This window comes from Marmota flaviventris, chromosome 1, assembly GCF_047511675.1.
Source record: "Marmota flaviventris isolate mMarFla1 chromosome 1, mMarFla1.hap1, whole genome shotgun sequence".
NCBI lineage: Eukaryota > Metazoa > Chordata > Mammalia > Rodentia > Sciuridae > Marmota > Marmota flaviventris.
The window spans coordinates 150,857,986-150,878,609 of NC_092498.1; the positions used below are offsets into that span (position 1 = coordinate 150,857,986).

The following is a 20,624-nucleotide window of genomic DNA, read 5'->3' on the forward strand; positions in this document are numbered from 1 at the left end:
CGTCGGGCTGGAGCTGTACCAACTTAGCGCAAGTCCGGTGGTATCTTAAGCCCTGGCAGCAGATAGCGTCCGAGACGACTGAAATGGGTAAGTAAACCCAGATCAAGTAGGGGCCGGACCGGCCACGCCCACCAGACCACGCCCCGCAGCCCCAAGCACGCGCCCGCCCGCCCGCCGCCGCCGCCGCGATGAATGGAGACGCGCGCTCCCGGCGCACAGACCCGCCCCGGGGCTCCCGCGGGACCGGGGCCGGGGAGGGCAAGAACGCGCCGCGGGCTACCTCAGAGCCGATCATGTAGAATTCGCCGTCGTCCTCCAGCTGGAACTTGACGGGCTTCTGCCCGAAGGTCTTGCTCAGTGCCATCATCATCATTGCGGCGGCGGAGGCGAGCGGCCGGAGCCGAGATGTGAAGGATCAGATAGGCTGGGGTGGGGCCGGGGCGCGCCGAACCGAGGGGAACCGGGGCCAGGAGGGGAAGGGAGGGCCGGGCAGGCGCTCGCGCCACCACCGGGCTCCTAAGCTGCCGCCACAGAAGACGACCAGGCCTCCCTTAGTGCGCAAGCGCGGGCGTTGACGCTGACGCGCGCGCCGCCGCCCAAACAAAAGATCAGGCGCGTTCCCGCAAAATCCTTAAAGGAACCATTACCAGTTTCTTTTCCATTCTAGGATGTTTCCCAAGTCTTGTGCGATGAAGGCTTCTCATGGACCGAAATAGCCACTGAGGGCCTGAGTCAGGCGGTGGCTTTCCCAGTCTCACAGCCAGGACTGGCATTCAGCCCAGGGGTGAAGAAAGGAAGTGAGGCCTGAAGACCCGGAGGAAGACAGAGCTACATCTGGAAACCTGAGAGGCCCTTATGTTTTGTGACCCCAGGCCGGAACCTCGGTTTCCGCATCCAGAAACACAGTGCAGCTAAGCAGATAAGAAGGATTATAGGAATAGATATCCCAGTTCATACCCACAGCTGTTCCTCTGGCTTCGGGGATGGGCAGAATGGCAACAATGGGTGGGGGCTGGGTTGGGCAAAGGCTTTGGAGTTTGGCAATATTCAAAGACCCAGGTGTTATTTGGTTTGGCTGGTGCATTAGATGAACGTTGGAGGGGGGTGGGTACACCTTCATTCCTTCCTTTGCTGTGTGCTTTGTTCTTACAACAAGTCCAGCCCTGCCCTGGGGCTCTGTCCCGTAGCACTTATAGCCTAAAGGGAGTGGGGGCAACACTAAGAAAGTGTCACAGCAACCATACAGCAGTAATGGCATGAAGTCAAAAACAGCCCACTAGTGACGATTTTATACAGTTCAGTCTAATAAAATTGCAGCTGTAATAGGGTACTACTATGAGGAAGACAAGTGGGACTGGAAAACAGTGAAAGGAGATGCAGGAAAACTGGGAAGGGCCATGATAACTACGTTTTGTTCTGTGTTTTCACAGCAGTGGGAACTAAAGTATTTTAGAATAGGAGTGGGTTGTGGCATGATTAGATAAAAGGACGGCCACTTTGGAGCATGAACTGCAGGGGTCAGTGGGGAAGCGAGGAACTAGTTAAGAAGCCACTGCAGGTGTTCTTCCAAAAGTGATGGAGGAATGGAGCAGAAGGAGCCCTGAGCATTGTGCCCAGCCCCAAGGATAGGAGGCTTGGGGGAAGGGGTTTCAATCCTGACTCCGAAGACAAGGCCAACCCAAAGGAACACCGTCACAAAGAGAGCAGGTAGGTAATTAGAAAACAATCCTGTTTAATGACAGTCCTTAGTAAAAAAAAAAAAGAAACAAACAAAAAACCTTTGTACACTGTACACACATTTACATGGCTTTGGAGGATACCAGTATTTGGATGAGGGCTTCAGAACGACCCGGCCAGGGATAGAATTGAGGTATGTTGGGGCCTCTAAGGCTCCTGGTCTCCAGGAGGAAGCAGCCCCCTTCCCAGCTGACTGGATCTTTTAGCCTGCATCCTGGAGAACAGATCTCTTGACTCATCAACGAGAATGCATCCAGATCCAAGCATCTACCCAGAGCTGATTTCTCAGGAAAGGGTCTTGCCCCAAGGCCCAGTTGGTTGACCAGGGTAGAAAGCCACAGAGCTCCTAGCACCCCCCAGTTCCAGTACCAGAACCCTGCAGGCATCTCCCATACTTGAGCATAGCCTGACAGGAAGGCATAGAGTGAGGATGCTGTAGTTCCCCCATCTCTGCCAAGGTCCTACCCTGAGGGGCAGAGATGAAAACACTGGGCAGCCAGGTTTGACCAAGGCCAGCCCCAAGATCTCCCTCACTTTTAAGTAAAGCCTCCTTGCCCAGTCTGAGACAGTTGCTGGCAGTTGACCATGACCCGCATGGTGCTTCTCTGCAGTTGTCATGGTGGTTGCACCCCCATCCCACCCCCCTGAGTAAACATAGCTCTGTCCCATTCTGGTGCCCTGAGACACAAAGATGGCCGTGGGTCCATATCCTGATATAAGTGGTATTGGTCTGGCAGGGATCAGAGCCCCTGAGGGCTTCAGCGGAAAGTGTTGACAGTCTCAGCACAGCTGAAGAAGTCAGGGCCCACTAGACGGGGGAAGCCATCCAAAGCCTTCACCTTCACAGGATCAAACTTCCAGTAGAGTCGACCACGCAGGAAGTAGGCATAGCCTAAAGAGAAAAGAAGATCAGGCCTGGGAAAGTGGATAGAGGGCCCTGTGCCTGCCTGTCAGGCTGTGCCCAAGTACGGGCTTGGGGAAGACAGGCCTTGGATACTGTTAAGTTCCTTGAAACCTGAAGGTTCCAGAGCCAGTCTTTTAGTTTCAGAACTTTCATTTCTCTCCAGGGAATGCTTCCAGCTATACAAGAGTCTAGTCCAGCCTGACAGGTGCAAGGAGTCTTAGAACCCAATTCCTACCTGTCCTTCTCCTCTCACTTACCTGGTCATCTTACTTCCACACCTGCCAACCAGACTACACAGAGACATGCTGGAGTCCCAGAGCCTGAGGCTAACCCAACAGCTCTCCCACTGGGTCCCAAATTGGGGGAGCAAAGAAGCAAAGAGAGGGCAGTCAAGTGAGATAGTACTAGATTTTGAGTTCCAAACTGGTTCTAGTCCTCTACTGAAAGTTTCCCAGTGGTAGGATTGGAGTGCTGGCTCTACACTGTCTATCTGAGTGGCCCTGGTTAGGGACCTCATTGCATGAGCCTCTCTGAAAAGTGGGTTCATAAGAGGTGTTACATGAGAGGGCTCATCTGAGCATTGCAAGAGACACGGAAGGAGCTTGGTGTTATGCTTAGAGCATTCATAGTCCTCAGTGTACAGTGATCATTCATTCATTCATTTTGCAGTGTTGGGGATCAAACCCAGGACTTGCTTACCACAGGTAAGTGCTCTACCACTGGGCTAAATCCTCTCCCTTGTTTACCAACTGTGACCAAAGGATCTGGGCAAGTCCTTGCACCGCTCTGGTACTCAGTCTCTTCATTTGCAACACAGGGTCTAGCAATGGCTGGCCACCAGGAGGGGGTAAGATGTGGGGAGACAGAGGACCTGTTATAAAGAGCTGGGCCTCTTGAAGTGGGTGTGACGAGGTTTAACTGCCACCAGATGGGGGATGCAACTGCTGCACCCACCTCCCACCAGCTATCCTACCCACAACACACCATCAGCATCCTGGAAGGCAGCGTCAATCTCAGAAGGCACCCCTCGCCAATCAGTGGCCCGACGTGGCACAGGACTGTCCACACGCCGAATGTTGGGATGGAAACGCCAGTAGTCCCCACCTCGGAAGAAGTAGATCTTGTTCTTCTCAGTACCCCAGACCAAGGCAGCATGGATTGGGGACCCCACCAGGCCCAGCTCTGAGAGGGGTGCAGGACCCAGGACAGGCTTCTCGCCATCATATACCCAGTACTGAGCACCTGCAGAGAGGGAAAGCTGCAAGGAGCTATCAAGCTACTGTGACCACGCCCAACCACTGTGTACCTTCTAGGTCACCACCACAGACTCTCCCAGACTCAGTTTCCTTTTCCATAAAATATATGAGCCAATTATATCTGCTCAGCATTCCCAGCCTCAGGGGGATGTTGGAACCCAGCTGAGATAAGTAGGGCAGTGAAGAGTCTTTAAAAGAGCACATGGGGAAGGTTATTCTATTCAGCAGAGGGCTACCTGGGTTCCTGCTGTATCCCCTAGCATTTAGTTGCCTGTCAGAAATGCCTGTTGACCACTCCCTGGGACCCAGCCCTGTCACAGCAGGTCCTGGCTGTCTAGGAACCCACATGGAGTTTCCCATTCTGTGCTTTTGTTTATGAAATCCTGCCACCTGGAATACTCCAGGCTCTCATCTCTGCTAGTTGAAAGCTGAAAGCATGGGCTTCAGAGTCACCAGACCTGGATCAAATTCTTCCTCTGCCTTTTTCAAGCTGTGCTCTCAAGTGAGTCACTTCATCATGTAAGCATTCCAGAGGCCCCATCCCTAGAATTCCACCTCATAAGGTCACTTTGAGGGTCGAGTGCACCAACGTGCATGTGCAATAACTTTCAATGCTATTCTGATCTCAATAGCTACCTTCTTTGGGAGCCTCCCAGCTATGCTTGATGAGTGATCCATGCTATCTCTTGGCCCTGAGTCTTCTGGGCATCATCTCCCTACCAGTTATGTCTCTGAGGAACTGTCTGTTGCTACCCTTGGCCATGACATTCCTGATGATAGGAGGTCACTTGAGCTGACTCCCAATCCATACTCACCTTGGAAGAACCAAATGTGGCCCTGAGCATCCTCAAAGGCAGCATCCACAGGGCTTGGTAGTCCCTGCCAGTGGCGAGAAGCCAATGCAGGGTACCCAGGCTGCAGTCGGCCACTGCGCAGCCTCCACACAAAGCCTGCCTTAAAGAAAAAAAGCTCTCCCCGGATGGTGGAGACTGCATCAAAGGAGGCCTCACAGGCATCAGGTGGAACTTCCGGCTGGGGCGAAATAGAGGGATCAGAAAAGAGGTCATAATGGAGCTTCAGAGGCTAGCGGGGTCTCACTCCTGACTTTCCACCCTCCTCAGTCTCACCTCCACTGGTGCAATCTCATTGGTGTCTATCCCAGGCCGGGGACCTAGAGCTGAGGCCTGGGAGGTGGAGGCCCGCCGGGGCTGGCCATATAGGTGCTGGATGCCCCTACGGTCATCTGGGCTGAGGCTCAGTGGGTAGCGGAAGGTGTAGAAAGGGGACATAAGGGCTTTAGCTGCTGTTGTGTGTTGCAGCCCCAGCACATGGCCAAATTCATGAGCTGCCACTTGTAGCAGGTCAGTGCCTGGAAAAGGGAGGTAGATTAGTAATCCCCCACCTTCAATCACCAGTTACCAAAGCTCTAGACCTGAGCTTGGGTCCATGGTAGGTGCCCATTCTCTCTGGTCTCCACTTGTTCCATCTGGAAAACGGGTCTCCAGCCCATACCCTGGTTGTCCCCAATAGTCCAGGTCTCATCATAGTCGAAGTGGACATCCCCTTCTCGGTGAGTTTTGGGGAAGAAGGCATGGGCCAGGATACCTCCAGGCCCATCGAATGGCAAGTTGTCCCCATGCCAGTACCTGTGGGTGGGTGGGGATAGAGTCAGTGGCTGCTGGAAGTAGGGTTTTTCCCCTCAGGGGTCCTATGTTGCATACTCACCTGGTGAAGTCAATCATGATGTCAGCATGGCCCTCATGAACCTCAGTGAAGGTAAGTGGCGTCACCTCACTCCATACCTGTAGGGCCTCCGCCACAGTCTGCCGTACCTGCTCCCGTACCAGCTGCCATGGGAACCGGAGGATCCTGGGGGGAGGTGGAGGGGCCTGGGCCTGGGCCTGGGGCAGAGAAGCTCCTGATGCCTGAGGAGCGGAGAGTTGCCCCTGGATGCTCAGGGGGTGGGTGTACTCTAGGTTGAAAGCCAGGTATGCTCTGAGCCTTAGGTGCAACCATCTGGTCTCCCTGGCCATGTGGGTACATCTTTGTATGGGTTTGTGAGTACTTAGATATATACAGGTTTCTACATTTGGTAGAAATAATACAAAAAATGAGAATCCCAAGACCTGCCAATGCTACTCACTGTGGGGGAGACCCTGGGCTTTTAAGCCCTGTCTTGGTTCCCAGTTCCCCACCCAGGGAGTACCCAAGGCCTCCACAATCTTGGCTCTAATGCTGTATGTCACTAGATCATTCTCTCTCAGGCTAAATCTCAGCCCACTATCACCTGCCCAGAGGCCTTCCATATCACCCATTGAGGAGCCTTCTATTACTGTCCCTGCTCACCATGTTTTCCACCTGTATGAGGCCTAAATTATGAGGGTAGATTTGAATAACCACCTCCCAGGGAGGACCAGGCTGTGACTCTGTCTCATTCACCATGGAGTCTCAGGCCTGGCCTTTACAGTCCCCAGTAAAGCCTGCCTGGGAGACTGAACACCCATCCCAGGCATGTGCTGAGATTCTTTGGGGGGATGACAGATGACCCACCCCCTGTTCAATGGGAGGGTATCAGACTGTGTGTGTGTCTGAACTGGAGTGTCAAAAGAGTTTTGGTCCAAGGATGACTGGGGTCAACGGGTAAACAAATTTGTTAACTATGTAGATCTAGTCCTGTGTGTGTCTTGTGAAGCAGGATGATAGGTTCTCATATGGACACAAAGTCCTGCTCTGGTGGCCTCTGGCCTCTACCTGTAGGTGAGGTCTGTCTTCTCCCAGCGTCCTCCAGACAACACAAAGCGCTTCTGTCGATTACGGGCATTCAGCCCATCTGGTGGGTCAGGCACACCACAGCGAGGAGGTCTGGGGCTATTGGCAGGTGGGAAGGCCTCCTGAGTGGCCAGGGCAGGTGCCAGGCTACTAGGCAGAGCTGCATGCTGAATCTGCGGCCCTCTTCTCACAGGGTGGTGGTGGTGGTGGTGGTGGTGGTGGTGGTGGTGGTAGGTATCCTGGGCAAGAAAGAGGATGCAAGAGCCAGGTCAGACCATAGTCCTCATGGCCCATAGCTAAAGGTGAGGCTCATCAGCACAGTAGTGTACAGCATCTGTGCACAGTGTGAAGAGTGAGGGCTGGGAGGGGTGTTGGCATAGAGCAGGGTCCTTTGGCCCTGGCTGATTGTATGGTTTCCTGACATCTTGTTCCAAGGCATCAAGCTTTCTCATCTTCCCTTCCTGGAGAGCCCTGGGCTGCCTGTCACCAATCCCTGCTCAGGTCAGTGAAGTCTGGATGGGGCACACTAAATTTGGGGGACCATGAGCCTGTGAGCCCCTAACTGCAATCTCCATTTACACCTGGAATAGAACCAAAAAGCTTCTAGGAAATATTAGGCAAACTCCTTCTGCTTCCCCCAATGCTCGAGCAAACTGATTGCTATCTCCCTTTCTTCTGGTGTTAATTGAGCAAAGACACACACCTTGTCCTGTTATGCAAATAACAGGATGCCCAGGATGTCCCCTCCTCTCTCTCCCAGCATCCTTGCACTGTGGCCTTTATTTGTTTACCTGACAAATGGGGTCATAATCCCCTCTCCAGGGTTGATCTAAAGGTGAAATAAGATGATGGATATAGAGTACTCACCAGAGGCCTGGTACCTGGTAACTGAAGACTGATTTCCTTTTTTTTTTTTTTTTGCTGGGTGTGTTGGAGATTGAATTCAGTGTCTCACATTCATATGCTTTATCACTGAGCTATATTCCCAGCCCCCCTGACATCTGATTCCTAGCAGAGATGGTTTTGCTCACACTCTGCCAGGTTTAGGCACACAGTGCGAGCTAGATATGTGATCTGCCTACCCGTTTCATGCAGGGAGGGTGGAAGCAGCCGGATACGAGATATCCAGTCCCATCTGTGCCAAACCCCCAGGACCACAGATGGCAATTTTGACCTGAGCTGCATCCTCTCACCCTCTGAGAGTCCCCATTGCAGAAGTCACAGTTCTCATGCATGAGAAAAGCAGAAACTCAGAGAGGCTGGGAGACCCTGCAAGGTCACCTAGCAAGGGCATGGTGGCTAAATGAAGACCTTGGTGTCCCAGGCCAAAGGCCAGGGCCTGGCTCCAAAACACTGCACAAAAAACAGGTCTACTTCCTGGGCTGGAGGAGAGGATGAAGCTGTGTTGTTTACTGAGACATTCAGCACCTGTCTGGTCTGGGCCTGTCTGACTGAAGCAGCTGCAGCCTCCCCACAGCCATATTTGGGGTGGGAGCCTGACCACTCAGTCTCCGCCTTCAGCCTCAGCCTCTGGCAGCTCTCCCACACTCCAGGCACCCAGAGCTCTGATCAGGGTACCAGCCTTTCAAGCTCCTCATTCCAGAGCTGAGGATTCAACTCCCAAGGACACTGCATCAAAAAAAGGCCCTTCTGAACCATCCGGGGTACTTGGAGCTACTTTAGATGTGAGCAATTAATAATAAGTAATTAAGTTTTGAACTTATTTACCTTGTACAATACAGCCAAAGTGGTAGGTCTCGCCTGATTCTGGACTTACTGTTAATAAGTTAATTCTGGACTTACTGTTAATACTGTGGTGGACCAGTACCCTGCCTATAGCTACACTGACCTGCTCTTAGTCCCTGATGGAACTCTTATCAACTCCACTGTCATCATCCCCATTTCTCAAACAAGGAGATGGAGCAGCTTGCTCAGATAATAGCTGGCAGGGAGTGGACCTTCTGTGCTCTCAATCGGCCCCCCTCCCTTGCTGTCTGCTTTGTTCTTGAGGGTTGAATCATCTGTCCCCTGGAGGAGGAACCCTGGCTGGCCTCACCTAGTAACAGAAAAATGGAAAATTATTAAGTACTTGCTATTTCCCAGGCACTCTGCATATGGGCTCATTGAATCTTCTACTCATTGAATCTTCCACTCTAAGATGGGCATGAATCCAAATCCAAGGTCTCACCCTGAAAATGTGGACCCCAGTCTGTGTGACTAGCTGCAAGGACCTGCTCCTATTTGGCCTATCTAGGGGAGAAACAGATTCTTTCTGTCAACCCTAGCAGGGTACGGCGGCCCTCCCTGAGAACCTCTAACAACCTGAGAGTTCAGCCTGTCAGCTCAGTTTATGCTAGAAATCTCTCTCCTCTGCTGCCCAGTGAAGCCTGGTATAGCTAGTCATGAAGAGAGGGACAATAATTGATATATATACCCCATATGCCCTGTCCCTTCCACTCCTTCTCTCATGAGGAACCAAGACCATGGTCAGACAACCCTAAACAGTCACTGTCTTCTTTTAGCCTTCCCCATCCCTCAAATGGGGGATGGCACCAAAGAGCTAAGTGACATCCTTCTGTAATATCCACTGCAGCATCTGGCCCCATTCTCTGCCTCTGAGGCCCTTCCCTCCCATACTTGGGAATTTGTTCTCCCCAAATTCTCTATCCTCCCAGGACTATTGTGATCCAGCATAAGGTGTATTATTAGTGGGCACAGACCACTTGCAGCCTTATCTACAGCCTTGGGGAGTTTGGGGACCAGCCCTTACCTCTTTTCTTGGAAGATGAAACAGAGCCCAGAGAGGTCAAGGTCTTTTTTTTTTCAGAGTCACAAAGCAAGTCAGGCAAGAGCTGGTCTCAGACCGGGACTCATGTCTTCTCCCTTCCAGTACTTCCAACTCCTACCCCCAGCTCTTGGCTTATCTCCCAAACCCACATACCTGAGAAATTTCTGCTTCTAGTGCATTCCCTCATTCTTAGCTCTTTTGGGCTTCCCTGTGCTAGGTGCTTGGCTCACTCTGCCCCACCCTTCTCTGTTCTAACAGCCACCAACCCACAGCCTCAGACACACTCAAGGAATTTCTTGGCTGACCCAGTCTTCTGGTGGAGCTTAGAGACTCAAGGACAGTGCCTGGTCAACTTCTAATCCACAAAATGGTGGAGGGGAGATAAGGGAGGACCCCAGACTAGGAAACCAGTTTGACCCCAGTTTGCTTTCTAATTGGTTTAATTAAGCACAGCTATGTTTTCTGCTGTTAGTAAGAGGTGATTTCGAGAAGAGAGCACTGTGTTACACTGTGAGGAAGACAGGAAAGCATATCAGGCCATTCTCTGAAACATCAGACCCATCTGAGGGTCCCAGAGGCCAAGCAACCTGCCTACGGCACACAGCCACTTGACAGGCAGGATTGTCTTCTTTTTGCTTCTGCCTAATGGGCCATCTTCTCACCTCTCTGCTGGTTTTAGGAAGATAGGCAGCTTTGTCCCACTAAGTTGCAGACAGGGCTTTAATCAGCCCTGAAAGCTGGGAACAGGGATAGATAAATATTTACAGAAATCTCCTGGCCCTGTTGAAGGCAGCCTAGGGATAAACACATTGGAGGTGACCCCAAATGCTCCAAGTATGTCAGTAGCAATAGACAACAACCCAGCTCAGACTCCACCTGGCCCCCAACCCCAATGCTACCCCCTGCATAAACATCACAGTGACAGTTACAGGTGACAGAGTGGCTTCAGTGTGCCTGACATTACCTCATTTAATCCTCAATAGTAGGCACTATTACCCCTCCTACCCCCTTCCCCATTACAGATAGAGTGGGTGAGGTTCTGAAGAGGAAGAGGACTCACTCAGGATCACATGGTTCAAATCTCTCCAATTCTTGAACTCATAGGTTCAGTTGCTACCCAGGGGACGGAGGAGGGCTGGGGAAGATGCAAGATCTCCAGATAGATTTGCCCTCTACCCATTGTACCCCATCTTTCCATGCCCTTCCACTCTCATAGCCAGCACCAGGCAAGACTGGCCCAGGCAAAGCCAATGTGGCTGGACAAAGCCTTAAATCCCAGGATGCCTGCCTGTCACATCCTCCTGCTCTTATCTCTGGCCAAGCTATCTGGATGCCTCAGCTGCCCAGCGAGTAGACCAGATACCCAGGGCCCTGTGGGTCTGAAGTGGTCCAGACTCTGGCTCTAAGCCCTGCCTGTTCCCCCCCACCCCCCACACACCACCACCACTTTCTTTACACAGCTTTGCTCTCTTACCTGGATTTTCTTCTCCTCTCCCAAACACATATTTCATACTTTTCCATTTTCTCCCCATCCATTACTCTCTGAGGATCTCAATCACTCATGGTACCCCTTTCTTTCTGACCCCCATTGAAAGATCACACACGCTGCACTTCTAATTCTCCCAAACCTGCCTCATGCAGGTGACCAGAGGGAGGCATCTTCTCCAGGCTCACACTCCATTTTCCCCAGAGAAGTCTCTCCCCTCCCCAACTCTTTCAGTACCTTCCTTCCACTGCACACCTGCAGGCCCGCTTTCAGTGGCCACACACCTGGAAGCTGGCAACTGCCTGAGACCTGCTGGCTTTGTCCCTGGAATGAATAGGGGGCCCTCTAACCATTCCCTTTGCTGCTCTCCCAACACACACCCCAGCATTCGCGGCTGGGAGCAGGTCGCCAAGCTGGGAGGGGGCGTGAATCCAGCGCCGACTCCCGCCCCTCCAGCCTGAGCGATCCCGGCGCAGGTTCCACTTGCATACCTCTAAGGACGGGAAGCTCATTATTATACCCACGGAGACCCAGAAGGTGTTTCAGGTACCGGCTGCCGCAGCCCACCCGGGGCGCCCCCATGAGTCCAGCTCGGCCGGTGAGCCCATCGCGTGCCTGGTCTTCCCTTGGGGATGAGCAGCAGGCCAGTGACGGGCACTCACCAGCGGCTTGGCCCGGGCCAGCAGCGGCGGCGGCAAAAGCAGCAGCAGCAGCAGTAGCGGGAACAGGAGCGCGCGTGGGTCCGCGCCTCGGTACCCGGCGGCCCGTGCCATCCGCCCCGGGGCTGCTGGGCCTGCTGGGCCGCGCCGGGCCACCGCCCCTTATAGCCTCTGTCCCGCCCTCGAGTCCGCCCCAGCCCCGGCCCCGCCCCCCGCTGCCTTTTGTTCTAAACTTTCCCTGTCGCAGCAGCCTGGGTGGGGGAGGTAGATCCGGAGGGGCTAGACCGGCAGGGATCGGAGCCTGGAGACTAGAGTCCGATTCTGGAGCGGCCCCAGCTCCAGCCCTCGGAAGTCTGGTGCTGGGTAACCCTGGCCAGCCAGTGCTGCTCTGGGCTGTGTGGGACCTTGCTGTGTGGGACAGGGCGTCCAGAGCCTCAGACCTAATAAAGAGTCTGAGAGGGTTGAGATTCACTCCTCCCAAGCCTTACCCCCACCTTTAAAGACTCATCATTAGGCGGAGTCTCAATGGTGGCCTAACCTCTAACCTGTCTGTGACAGGTGTTCTTGCCCATGGGCAAATTCTCCTATCCCTTAGAGACATCTCCACCCCCTTCCTTCTGGAAGATGGCACAATAGCTACTGTGAAGAAAGGGCTATTAAAAAGTGTCCCGGGGGAAACAGGCATATGGCAGAGACTGGCCAGTCCCTCACCTTGGAACAGATCAGAGATAATTTATAGATGAGGAAACTGAGGCTCTGTGAGGGAAGGGCCAGACTTTTCTATGCCAGAAGGCGAGTGGAGGGTCAGGAGACCCTCTAGCTGGTCAGCTGGGGAGAGTAAGCTGTAAGAAGGCTATAGGAGGGTATCTGAGTAGGTGACTGGGGTCCTGGGCCGTCTGCTGGTTAGGGCTCAACAGGTCCCTGTGAATCTCAGAGCCAGCCATTTCAGACATGAAGGAGAAAAGTAAGAATCAAAGGATGGGGTAGTGTCCACATGCTGGAAGGGATCCTCAGGTCTCATCCTCAATTGCAAGAGGGTGCCCACTCCTGCCCTGTAATGAAGAAGGGCCTCCCCACTGCAACAGGTAGTCTTCCCCATCATGGGCAACCCTGCAGAGTCCAGATGCAGGCAGTGGCTTCCTCCCATCCTGTCAGGCAGGGCCCTGAGCTGCTGCAAGGTGATGTAATATAAGCTTGGACCAAGAAATGGGGGTGGGGTGCACTTCACAGCTTCTCTAGAAAGACTCCACAGAGACCCCTAGAGGGGGAGTAGGGGCAAGACAGAAGTGAGAGTTAACTACCTAGACTGCCAATCTTTTCCTTTAAAGTGATTCACTTTTTAATTTAATTTTTTATTAGTGCATATAGTTATACATAATAGTTGGGTTAATTTTGACAAAAATCATATAAGCATGAAATTTGGTTTACTCATTTCAGTTCCTGGTGCCTCCTTGCCCCTCCTCCCTTCCCTCTACTGGTCTTCCTTTCACTCATTCATTTTTTTAAAAAAATTTTTTTGAGGTACCGAGGATTGAACTCAGGGGCACTGGACCACTAAGCCATGTCCCCAGCCCTATTTTGTACTCTATTTAGAGACAGGGTCTCACTGAGTTGCTTAGTGCCTTGCTTTTGCTGAGGCTGACTTCAAATTCATGACCCTTCAGCCTCAGCCTCCAGGGACACTGGGATTACAGGTATGCACCTCCACACCCAGCTCATTTGTTTATTTTTGATTGGTGCTTTATAGATAAATATAAAGGTGGAATTCACTGTGGTATATTTATACATGTACATAATTTTGTAAAATTCATTCTGCATTTCCTGCCTTTTCCCATCCCTCCTCCTTCTCTATTTTCTTCTTCTATTCCATTGATCTTCCTTCTATCTTTATGATGTTCAACATCCTCTTCCCACCCCATGTACTCCACCTTTTGCATATGAGAAAAAACATCGGACCCTTGATTTTTGGAGTCTGGCTCATTTTACTTAGAAAGTGACTTACTTTTTAGAGGTAGACATTTCAATGCTTGTTTCAGTGTCAGCAATTCAAGAATTCATGAATTGAATCAATACGTTTTCTGATACACATGAAAATACATAATTTTCAAAATTAAACATTCATTTGTGAAACTATCTTAAAATGGCCTTGAGTGCCATGGTCATCTTACTGGGAAGCCTACCCTGGAGGTAGATGGTAACTTTTACTTCAGAGAGAAGAAAACTGAAGACCTGGCAGGGGAGGGCTCTGCTGCAGAGGATGGTTGAAAGAAGTAAATGTTAAGAACATAGGAACCTGCATGACTTTCACATACAGTATGTGTGGCTGGGAACAGCTCCACCTGCATTTAGCTGAGTGGGACCAGGTAGGGCTAGATCCAACTCAGCTAGCTGTTTGTCTTTGCCCCTGGTCCCTCTTATTCATAGAGGGATCTCAGCTCTTCACCCATCTCCTGGATGCTTTTGTTCTTGGTGATTTCCTGATTTCAGGTGGCCTCTGCTGGCACACCAGACAATGAAAAGGGAGGGGAAAGAATTCAGGGTTCTCCCTGCCTCCAACTAAGGGTCATAATATGACCACAGCAAAGTCACCGAGGAAAGACCATAAAAACCTCGAGTTCCTGATGGGTTGGAAAGCCTTCTAAATCTAGGCCTCTGGCTTCACCTTGGCCTGAAACCAAGATGCTAAAATCTTTAGATCTCAGGATTCAAACATCTGTATTTGAATTGAATTCATGAATTGAATCAATACATTTTCTGATACATATGAAAATATATAATTTTCAAAATTAAACATTCATAATTCGTGTACTTGGTTTGACCCTTAGCCAAGTAAACATGTCTTTGCACTCTGGTCACAGCCTTTAGGACGGACACATTACTTGAATGTCGCGTGAATGCTATCAGTGTCTGGCGCTGAATCGGTGGGGTCAAGATCCCAGGGGACCAGCCGGGATTAACAGTCGCGTAGCAGAGCCTCCTAGCACCCGGACGCGCGGGGTGGGTGAGTGCGAGGACAACACTGCTAGAGGTTGCGGGCGCTGGAAGAGTCAAAAAGTATCGGTGCGCCCCCTAGTGGGAGTTCTGGGGACAGATTTCTGCAGTCCTCGGCTCAACTCCACTCCTAACCCCGAGGCCACGTGACGGTCAGCCAACCTTGTACGGCGAGCAGGGACAGGGAATTCAGCCAGAACTAGAGTTCGCGTCCCCTTTCACAACCCCAACTTCATTCCCTGCTCTCCGCAGTATTTTTTTTTGTTTTGGGTTTTGGTACCGGGGATTGAACCCAGGGGCGCTTTACCACTGAGCTACATACAGCTCCAGACATTTTTTATTTTTTTTAATTTTGAAATAGGGTCTCGCTAAGTTGCTTACGGCCCGGCCCGATAAGTTGCTGAGACTGGCCGGGAACTTGCGATCCTCAGCCTCGCGAGTCGCTGGGATTACAGGGGTGAGCCATACCTTCCTGGCCCTGTCGCCCTGCTTAAGCCCTCGGTGGTTTGCGACTTTGGCTTGTGTTCCTACAGCTTTCATAACTGGGATCAGGCGCAGGGAGGGAGCAGCCTCTCCTTTCCAGGTGAGACAGATCTTTGGTGCCGCGAAAGAGGGCCGGGCTTGAGATAGCGCCTCTTTCAGCTGGGGGCGTGTCCCTAAGACTCCGCCCTAGACTCCTCCTTTAGCCCCTTGTGACTAGCGCTGATGCATTCTTCCGGGGGACGAAGCGGTCTCTGACTCAGCTCATCCAAGTCCCACCACAGCCACCATGCCACGCGGGAGCCGAAGCGCGGCCGCCCGGCCAGCCAGGTGTGAAAAGGACAGGGACCCCATGGGGAGGAGGGGAAAGTGCGGGCACTCTATCAAGGGCGTCCGTAGTGACCTTTGTTGTTACTGCGCCATCTTGGTGGGGGGAGGGTCTGGGGGGCAGCAATCAAGTATCTAATTCGGGGGCGCCCTCCTGGTTTTCCGGGAGTAAAGGCGGTCGTTTCCAGGAGCTGCAGGGTCCTGAGAACCCTGGCCTAGGGTCCAGCAAGGATTAACCCTGCTTCCTCCTATCCCTGTAGTCGCCCAGCGGCACCTTCTGCCCATCCACCTGCACACCCACCGCCCTCAGCAGCTGCCCCGATTCCTGCCCCCTCGGGCCAGCCAGGTCTCATGGCACAGATGGCATCCACGGCCGCTGGGGTAGCCGTGGGCTCCGCTGTGGGACATGTCATGGGCAGTGCCCTGACTGGAGCCTTCAGTGGAGGAAGCTCAGAGCCTGCCCAGCCTGCTGCCCAGCAGGTAAGCAGCAGGACCCAAGAGAAACTGAGGCAGGATTCTCTCAAGGCCACATAGGGAAGAGTGTCCAGTGGAGTGTCTTGATGTATACAGAGTTGCCTCAGGCCTAGGACTTTGACTAAGGAGGGTCCTATTCCTCACTCTGCTGTTGAGCTCACTGTCGCTTTATTGGCAGGCTCTGTCCCTCTTTGAGGGCAAGGTCCCTGGACGCTTAGGGACTGATACCAACCAGCCCTTTAAAAATGGGAAACCCAGGTTCAGTGGGACCCAGAGATTTACCCAAATTCACCTAACCCTAGTAGAGTGACAAGGGATGTTGAATTTACCAAGCCCTTGTTCTCCTTACCCAAATTCAGTATTGTAGCTGCTAGGCCCAATGTGAAGGTCAGCCTGTGTCATGGCTCCCGGTCTCTGATGACCTGTCCCCCACTGAGGCCTTACCAGTCCTGAGCCAAATCCAAATGCCGCTTAGCAGTTAGGTCAAGGGTCATAAGGATCAGTATGGCTGAGCCAGGAGGTGGGGCTATTTTCAGAGTATATAAAAGATTCTAGAATCTTTTCCTCCTCCCTCCCTTGCTCCTCCCCAGCATGCCCAATGTGAGGCAGCAAGGAAACCCTGTGTGCATTAGTTTAATGACATTGAAGAGGGTGGCTGGCTTGCTCTGTTTCATGGATGTAGCAGCTCAGCTGAGGTTAGACAGGGGCAGGTCAGACCTGGGATCTTTGAGGCAGCAAGACAGGATATGGGGAGAGGCAGGCAGCCCCCAGCTTTGGAACCTATCTCTAGGTATCAACCTTGAGCTGACAGTTTTGCCTGTCACACTCCCCCCTGTAGGCCCCTACCCGTGCTGCCCCACTACAGATGGGACCCTGCTCCTATGAGATCAAACAATTTCTGGACTGCTCAACCACTCAGAGCGACCTGTCCCTGTGTGAGGGCTTCAGTGAGGCCCTGAAGCAGTGCAAATATAACCATGGTGAGAAATTGGACCCTATCCCAGGTGGGGATTGAAAGGGGCAGACCCTCTTTTTGCACCTGCAAGCGACAACAGCCTATGCTGCTCCTTCCCTCCACAGGTCTGAGCTCTCTCCCCTGAACATGTTGGTGCAGACTCATTGGCCAGCTCTGAGATGGCTCCTGGGTCCTAACCCTGTACCCACCCCATCCCCTTACGGACAGCTGGACCATGAAGACAGATTGTAACTGGGACTGGGAGTAAGAAGGAAGTTTCCTACCCCATAGATAACTCAAGACACAAATGTGCAATTAAAGAGTTTATTTTAAATCACAGCCTGTTGTGTGTCCTCTTGCTGGCCTGTCTGCTGGAAGCACCCTAGCTAATGAACTGGGATTAGGGGAGATGGATGGATATCTCACTGTAGTGTGCTGTGTATCACCTGAAACAGGCATCCTGGGTAGGGTGGGAAGAGTCTTGTAATAATCTGTACTTGGGGCAGTCAAGGGTGGACTACTTTGGGCAGCCCAAAGGGGGGTGATGAGGCATTAGCAGGTGATCTCAAGAGCATCTGACTTTGGGGGCTGGAATCCCAGAAGAAGCCTTTTGTTTCTACTTCTCAGTAGAAGGCACCTTTTGTGCTTTTGACTCTGGGCGCCTTTCTCTGCACCCACATCATAGGGGCTTTCCCCCTCAGAGGCCTCACAACCTTTCTGTGACCTTGCTCCTCTTAATGATGCAAAGTCTCAGTAATTCTGGATTGGGCAGAGGAATCTTGCTGGGCTGTTGTCTATTTGCATCTTATCACAAGAGTCAGAGGTCACGGCCAGCCCCCTTGACTCCGAGTCCAGCTTGTCCACTTGGCTGTGGTATGCCAGGCTGTGGTATGTCCAGGGACCTGCTGGAACAAAGGAGCAGGCCCTTCAAACTCAGTGCAGATTGCTCTAACATACACTGCTTCTGCCTTCCTTGGGTTCATTAAGCAACTTTGCATTGAGCACCTATCATGTTCTACATGCCCTGTTCTACATCCCCTAAGCACTGAGAACAGTCCTGCCCTTAGGGTGCTTACACTCCAGTGGGGTGATCCATCTCCAGTACAATGTGTAACAACCATCTTGGGAGCATAGATATGCATGGTTGGCACTGAGGGTCTGCCTCTCTTAGCACATATGTGTCTGCCTTCTGGTAAGGGGTTCCACTTCTGGGTGCCCATACCTCTTCCATACCTGGCTCCTGGCACCAGCTAGCGAGTCCTGGATGGCAGGGAGCTCACCCTTCCAGCTCTTGAAGGGGGCTCTAGTTCTCGATGGCTACGCCGAGTGCTCATGCGTCTCCTCCGGCCATTGCCCATGGTGGAGACGCCTGATAGCCAGCGCAGCTCCTCTGAAAGACCCAGGAAACCCTGATGGTGGGACTGGGGGAGAAGAAATGCCTTTCCCCCCTGGGTTCTACCCTGACACTTACCTGCCAGCTCCGGACACTGATCATCCAGGTTCTCTAGTAGGGACTCATAGCGGGTAGGTGCCCCATCCTCCCCCCCTGTGGAGTATGGAGAGAGAACAAAAGACCCCTGACTGGCCTGATGGTCCCTATCCCACCTCTTACTCTAGATCTGTTTGTTGGCCCAAGCTGGGGGTCAGGACAGGGTAATGGATAGGGACAAGCTGGGGCTAGGTCCTGGTCAAAGTGAGGGCTAAGCAGGGCTTTGTGTGGTCTGTGGCCTGCTGTCCCGCCTTATAATCCAATACAACCGCAGGGGAGAGTCTTGGGTCCACTTACTGATGATTTTCACAAGGACATATGTCCCTCGTTCCTGTAGAAGAGGACTGCCCTTGGAGGAGGCTGGGGAAGTCTTCTCCTCTAGGTCCTCACCTAGGCTCACAAGTTGTCCATCCTCAGCTAAGAGGGCAATGGTTTCTGGGAAGGCATGGAGAGAGGCTGGGCAGGGCTGGTACCCTTGCATGGGGTCCCTCAGCCTCTCCTCCCCTGATCCCTCCCCATCTCCTTACCATCTTGGGGGACCTGTCCCCTCTGCTTCAAGTGGGCAGTGAGGGTCATTAGGCTGCACCAGGGGTTCACCAGCTCCCCGTAGCCGGCTGTGGGGTAGGGGTAAAGGTGAGCAGGTATGATCCCCTACTTTCTCCTCAATCAGGGCCCTCTGCCACTTTCTCCCATTTCTCCCCTCCCTAGAGCTGCGACTAGGGCTATGGAACTAGGACTTACCCCAGGCACCGTAGTCCAGGCAATTTTGCATAAACTTCTTTGCAGACATCCATCCATCTTGACAGATGTGGATAACTGGGGCGCACAACTCAAGGTTCCCGCACGGGCCAGACCCCAGCCCTGATCTAGGAACCAGCTTGGTGTCCGGCACTGGCCCCGCCCCCGACGGCCTACTTCGCACTGGAACCGCCCCCTCGCTCTAACCCCGCCTCCTACATCCCGCTGACCAGCTTCCCACCAGAGGAGCAGTGAATCAGCTTCAGATGTGTGTTGCGAGCTGAAGCTTGAGGACCACTAACGGAATGGCAAAGCGATAGGTTCAAAAACGTGCTGCCCGGTGGCTTGGCAGCCCTTCCCGGGAGGAACCTGCATGAAGTATCAAGGCAGGACCCACCGGGATTTTCCCCAAGGGCCTCACTCCAGGTGCTCACTTTGCCTCCTCCTTATTTCGGTTTCTCTGAGCCCTGTATCCCTTCCCCATCTGCACATTTTCTTCCCGCCGCTGCTTTCCCACGGCAGAGGGAGGCACGCCTCTGCGTGTGACTCACCCCCACCGGCCTTCCAGGGCTGGGGAACCCCACTTACCTCCAAACATCACCGTGACAAACATGGCTGCAGCGGGGAAGAGACGGATCTGGTGGGGCTTTGAGCCACCAACTCTGGACTTCCTCACTCGGGAAATGCCTGGGACAGATCTACTCCGGGGTGGGGTTGGGGAGGTGTGTACAAGTGCGGGTGGATGGGAGAGTGGTCCCAAGCCCAGATCCCTGCTCAGCCAGCCACTTGTTCAACTAGTCCAAGACCTCTGTCCTCTTTCTTCTGCCGCTCGCTGGGCCAGAGTAGCGTCCCCTAGCTCCCAAGCAGGTCTCCAAGGCAGCGGGAGTCGCCAAGACCTCCAGGCAGGAAATGCCTTAGCCCCAGTATCCGGGTAACGGACCTGAAGGGGCGGGCATTCCTTGAGGCCGGGTTCTGGTCCCGCCCACAGTGGGGGCTCGAGACCAGGGGTTCAGGGGTGCTCAGATGAAGGAGTCGGAGACCACATCGGTTATCAGGAAGAGGCCCAAGCTGGAAGAGGTGTGTGTGTGTGTGTGTGTGTGTGTGTGTGTGTGTGTGTGTCTGTCTGTCGTCACCAATCTTTGCAGGCTACCAATCAGTTCGAGGCCATCTTCCTGTGCTCGTTTTTCTTTTCTCCTCCCTCTCTCAACTTTCACGTTCTTCTGCCCTTCTTTCTTGTTAGCCATGTTTATTAAGATAAAATTTGCAAACAGTAAAATTTGCTGTTTTTAATGTTTTCGAGTTTTAAGAAATCTCATGTAACCATCCATCACAGTCAGGATATAGAACATTTCCATCGCCACCCCAAATTCCTTTGTGCCTCTTTGTAGTTGTGAAAGTTGTCAGAATCAAAATGGAGTCACTTTTGTCGAGCCCTGAACACCCCTCTCCGAAATTAATAAAGTTGGGAGGTTTACAGAGGAGGGAATCTTACCTATGCATGTTTGATAATAAGAAATATTCACGAAGGTCTCGGCTGGAATCACAATCTTGTACAAAGGCCACAACAACCT

At 52.6% G+C, this 20,624-nt stretch overlaps 4 protein-coding genes and 1 long non-coding RNA gene across 17 annotated transcripts in view; 2 read left to right on the forward strand and 3 right to left on the reverse strand.

The window, feature by feature from the left end:
* Nucleotides 1-564, reverse strand: part of Smarcb1 (SWI/SNF related BAF chromatin remodeling complex subunit B1) — a 32,421-nt gene extending 31,857 nt beyond the window's left edge. For both annotated transcript variants that reach the window (XM_027923216.3, XM_027923215.3), the window contains exon 1: nt 281-564. In XM_027923216.3, coding sequence (XP_027779017.1) covers nt 281-373 — 93 coding nt within the window. In that variant the 5' untranslated portion in view covers nt 374-564. The remainder of the gene's footprint in view (nt 1-280) is intronic.
* Nucleotides 550-4,015, forward strand: LOC139707237 (uncharacterized). Its single transcript, XR_011708810.1, has 2 exons — nt 550-1,707; nt 3,311-4,015. It is a non-coding gene; the product is annotated as an uncharacterized lncRNA (long non-coding RNA).
* Mmp11 (matrix metallopeptidase 11) lies at nt 1,711-11,732 on the reverse strand. Of its 3 annotated transcripts, none has more exons than XM_071617601.1 (8): nt 11,603-11,732; nt 6,649-6,905; nt 5,623-5,766; nt 5,410-5,543; nt 5,025-5,266; nt 4,713-4,929; nt 3,626-3,745; nt 1,711-2,629 (listed from the first exon to the last, which is right to left on the reverse strand). In XM_071617601.1, the coding sequence occupies exons 1-8, from the start codon at nt 11,711-11,713 to the stop codon at nt 2,496-2,498; spliced, it is 1,359 nt and encodes a 452-aa protein (XP_071473702.1). In that variant the 5' UTR covers nt 11,714-11,732; the 3' UTR covers nt 1,711-2,495. The 3 variants fall into 3 exon arrangements, with proteins under 3 accessions (XP_071473702.1, XP_027779082.1, XP_027779083.1); XM_027923281.3 differs by having other exon boundaries at nt 3,626-3,883; XM_027923282.3 differs by lacking the exon at nt 11,603-11,732 and having other exon boundaries at nt 3,626-3,883; nt 5,623-5,869; nt 6,649-6,802.
* Nucleotides 11,733-15,258: 3,526 nt separating this feature from the next.
* Chchd10 (coiled-coil-helix-coiled-coil-helix domain containing 10) lies at nt 15,259-17,165 on the forward strand. The gene is made up of 4 exons (XM_027923294.3): nt 15,259-15,400; nt 15,658-15,877; nt 16,710-16,851; nt 16,952-17,165. The coding sequence occupies exons 1-4, from the start codon at nt 15,360-15,362 to the stop codon at nt 16,969-16,971; spliced, it is 423 nt and encodes a 140-aa protein (XP_027779095.1). The 5' UTR covers nt 15,259-15,359; the 3' UTR covers nt 16,972-17,165.
* On the reverse strand, nt 17,137-20,183 carry C1H22orf15 (chromosome 1 C22orf15 homolog). Of its 10 annotated transcripts, none has more exons than XM_027923292.2 (6): nt 19,642-20,168; nt 18,843-18,929; nt 18,613-18,750; nt 18,298-18,372; nt 18,060-18,216; nt 17,137-17,731 (listed from the first exon to the last, which is right to left on the reverse strand). In XM_027923292.2, the coding sequence occupies exons 1-5, from the start codon at nt 19,664-19,666 to the stop codon at nt 18,077-18,079; spliced, it is 465 nt and encodes a 154-aa protein (XP_027779093.1). In that variant the 5' UTR covers nt 19,667-20,168; the 3' UTR covers nt 17,137-17,731; nt 18,060-18,076. The 10 variants fall into 10 exon arrangements, with proteins under 10 accessions (XP_027779093.1, XP_071473760.1, XP_071473750.1 ...); XM_071617659.1 differs by having other exon boundaries at nt 19,057-19,730; XM_071617649.1 differs by having other exon boundaries at nt 18,613-18,771; nt 19,057-19,730.
* Between the last annotated feature and the right edge of the window lie 441 nt (nt 20,184-20,624).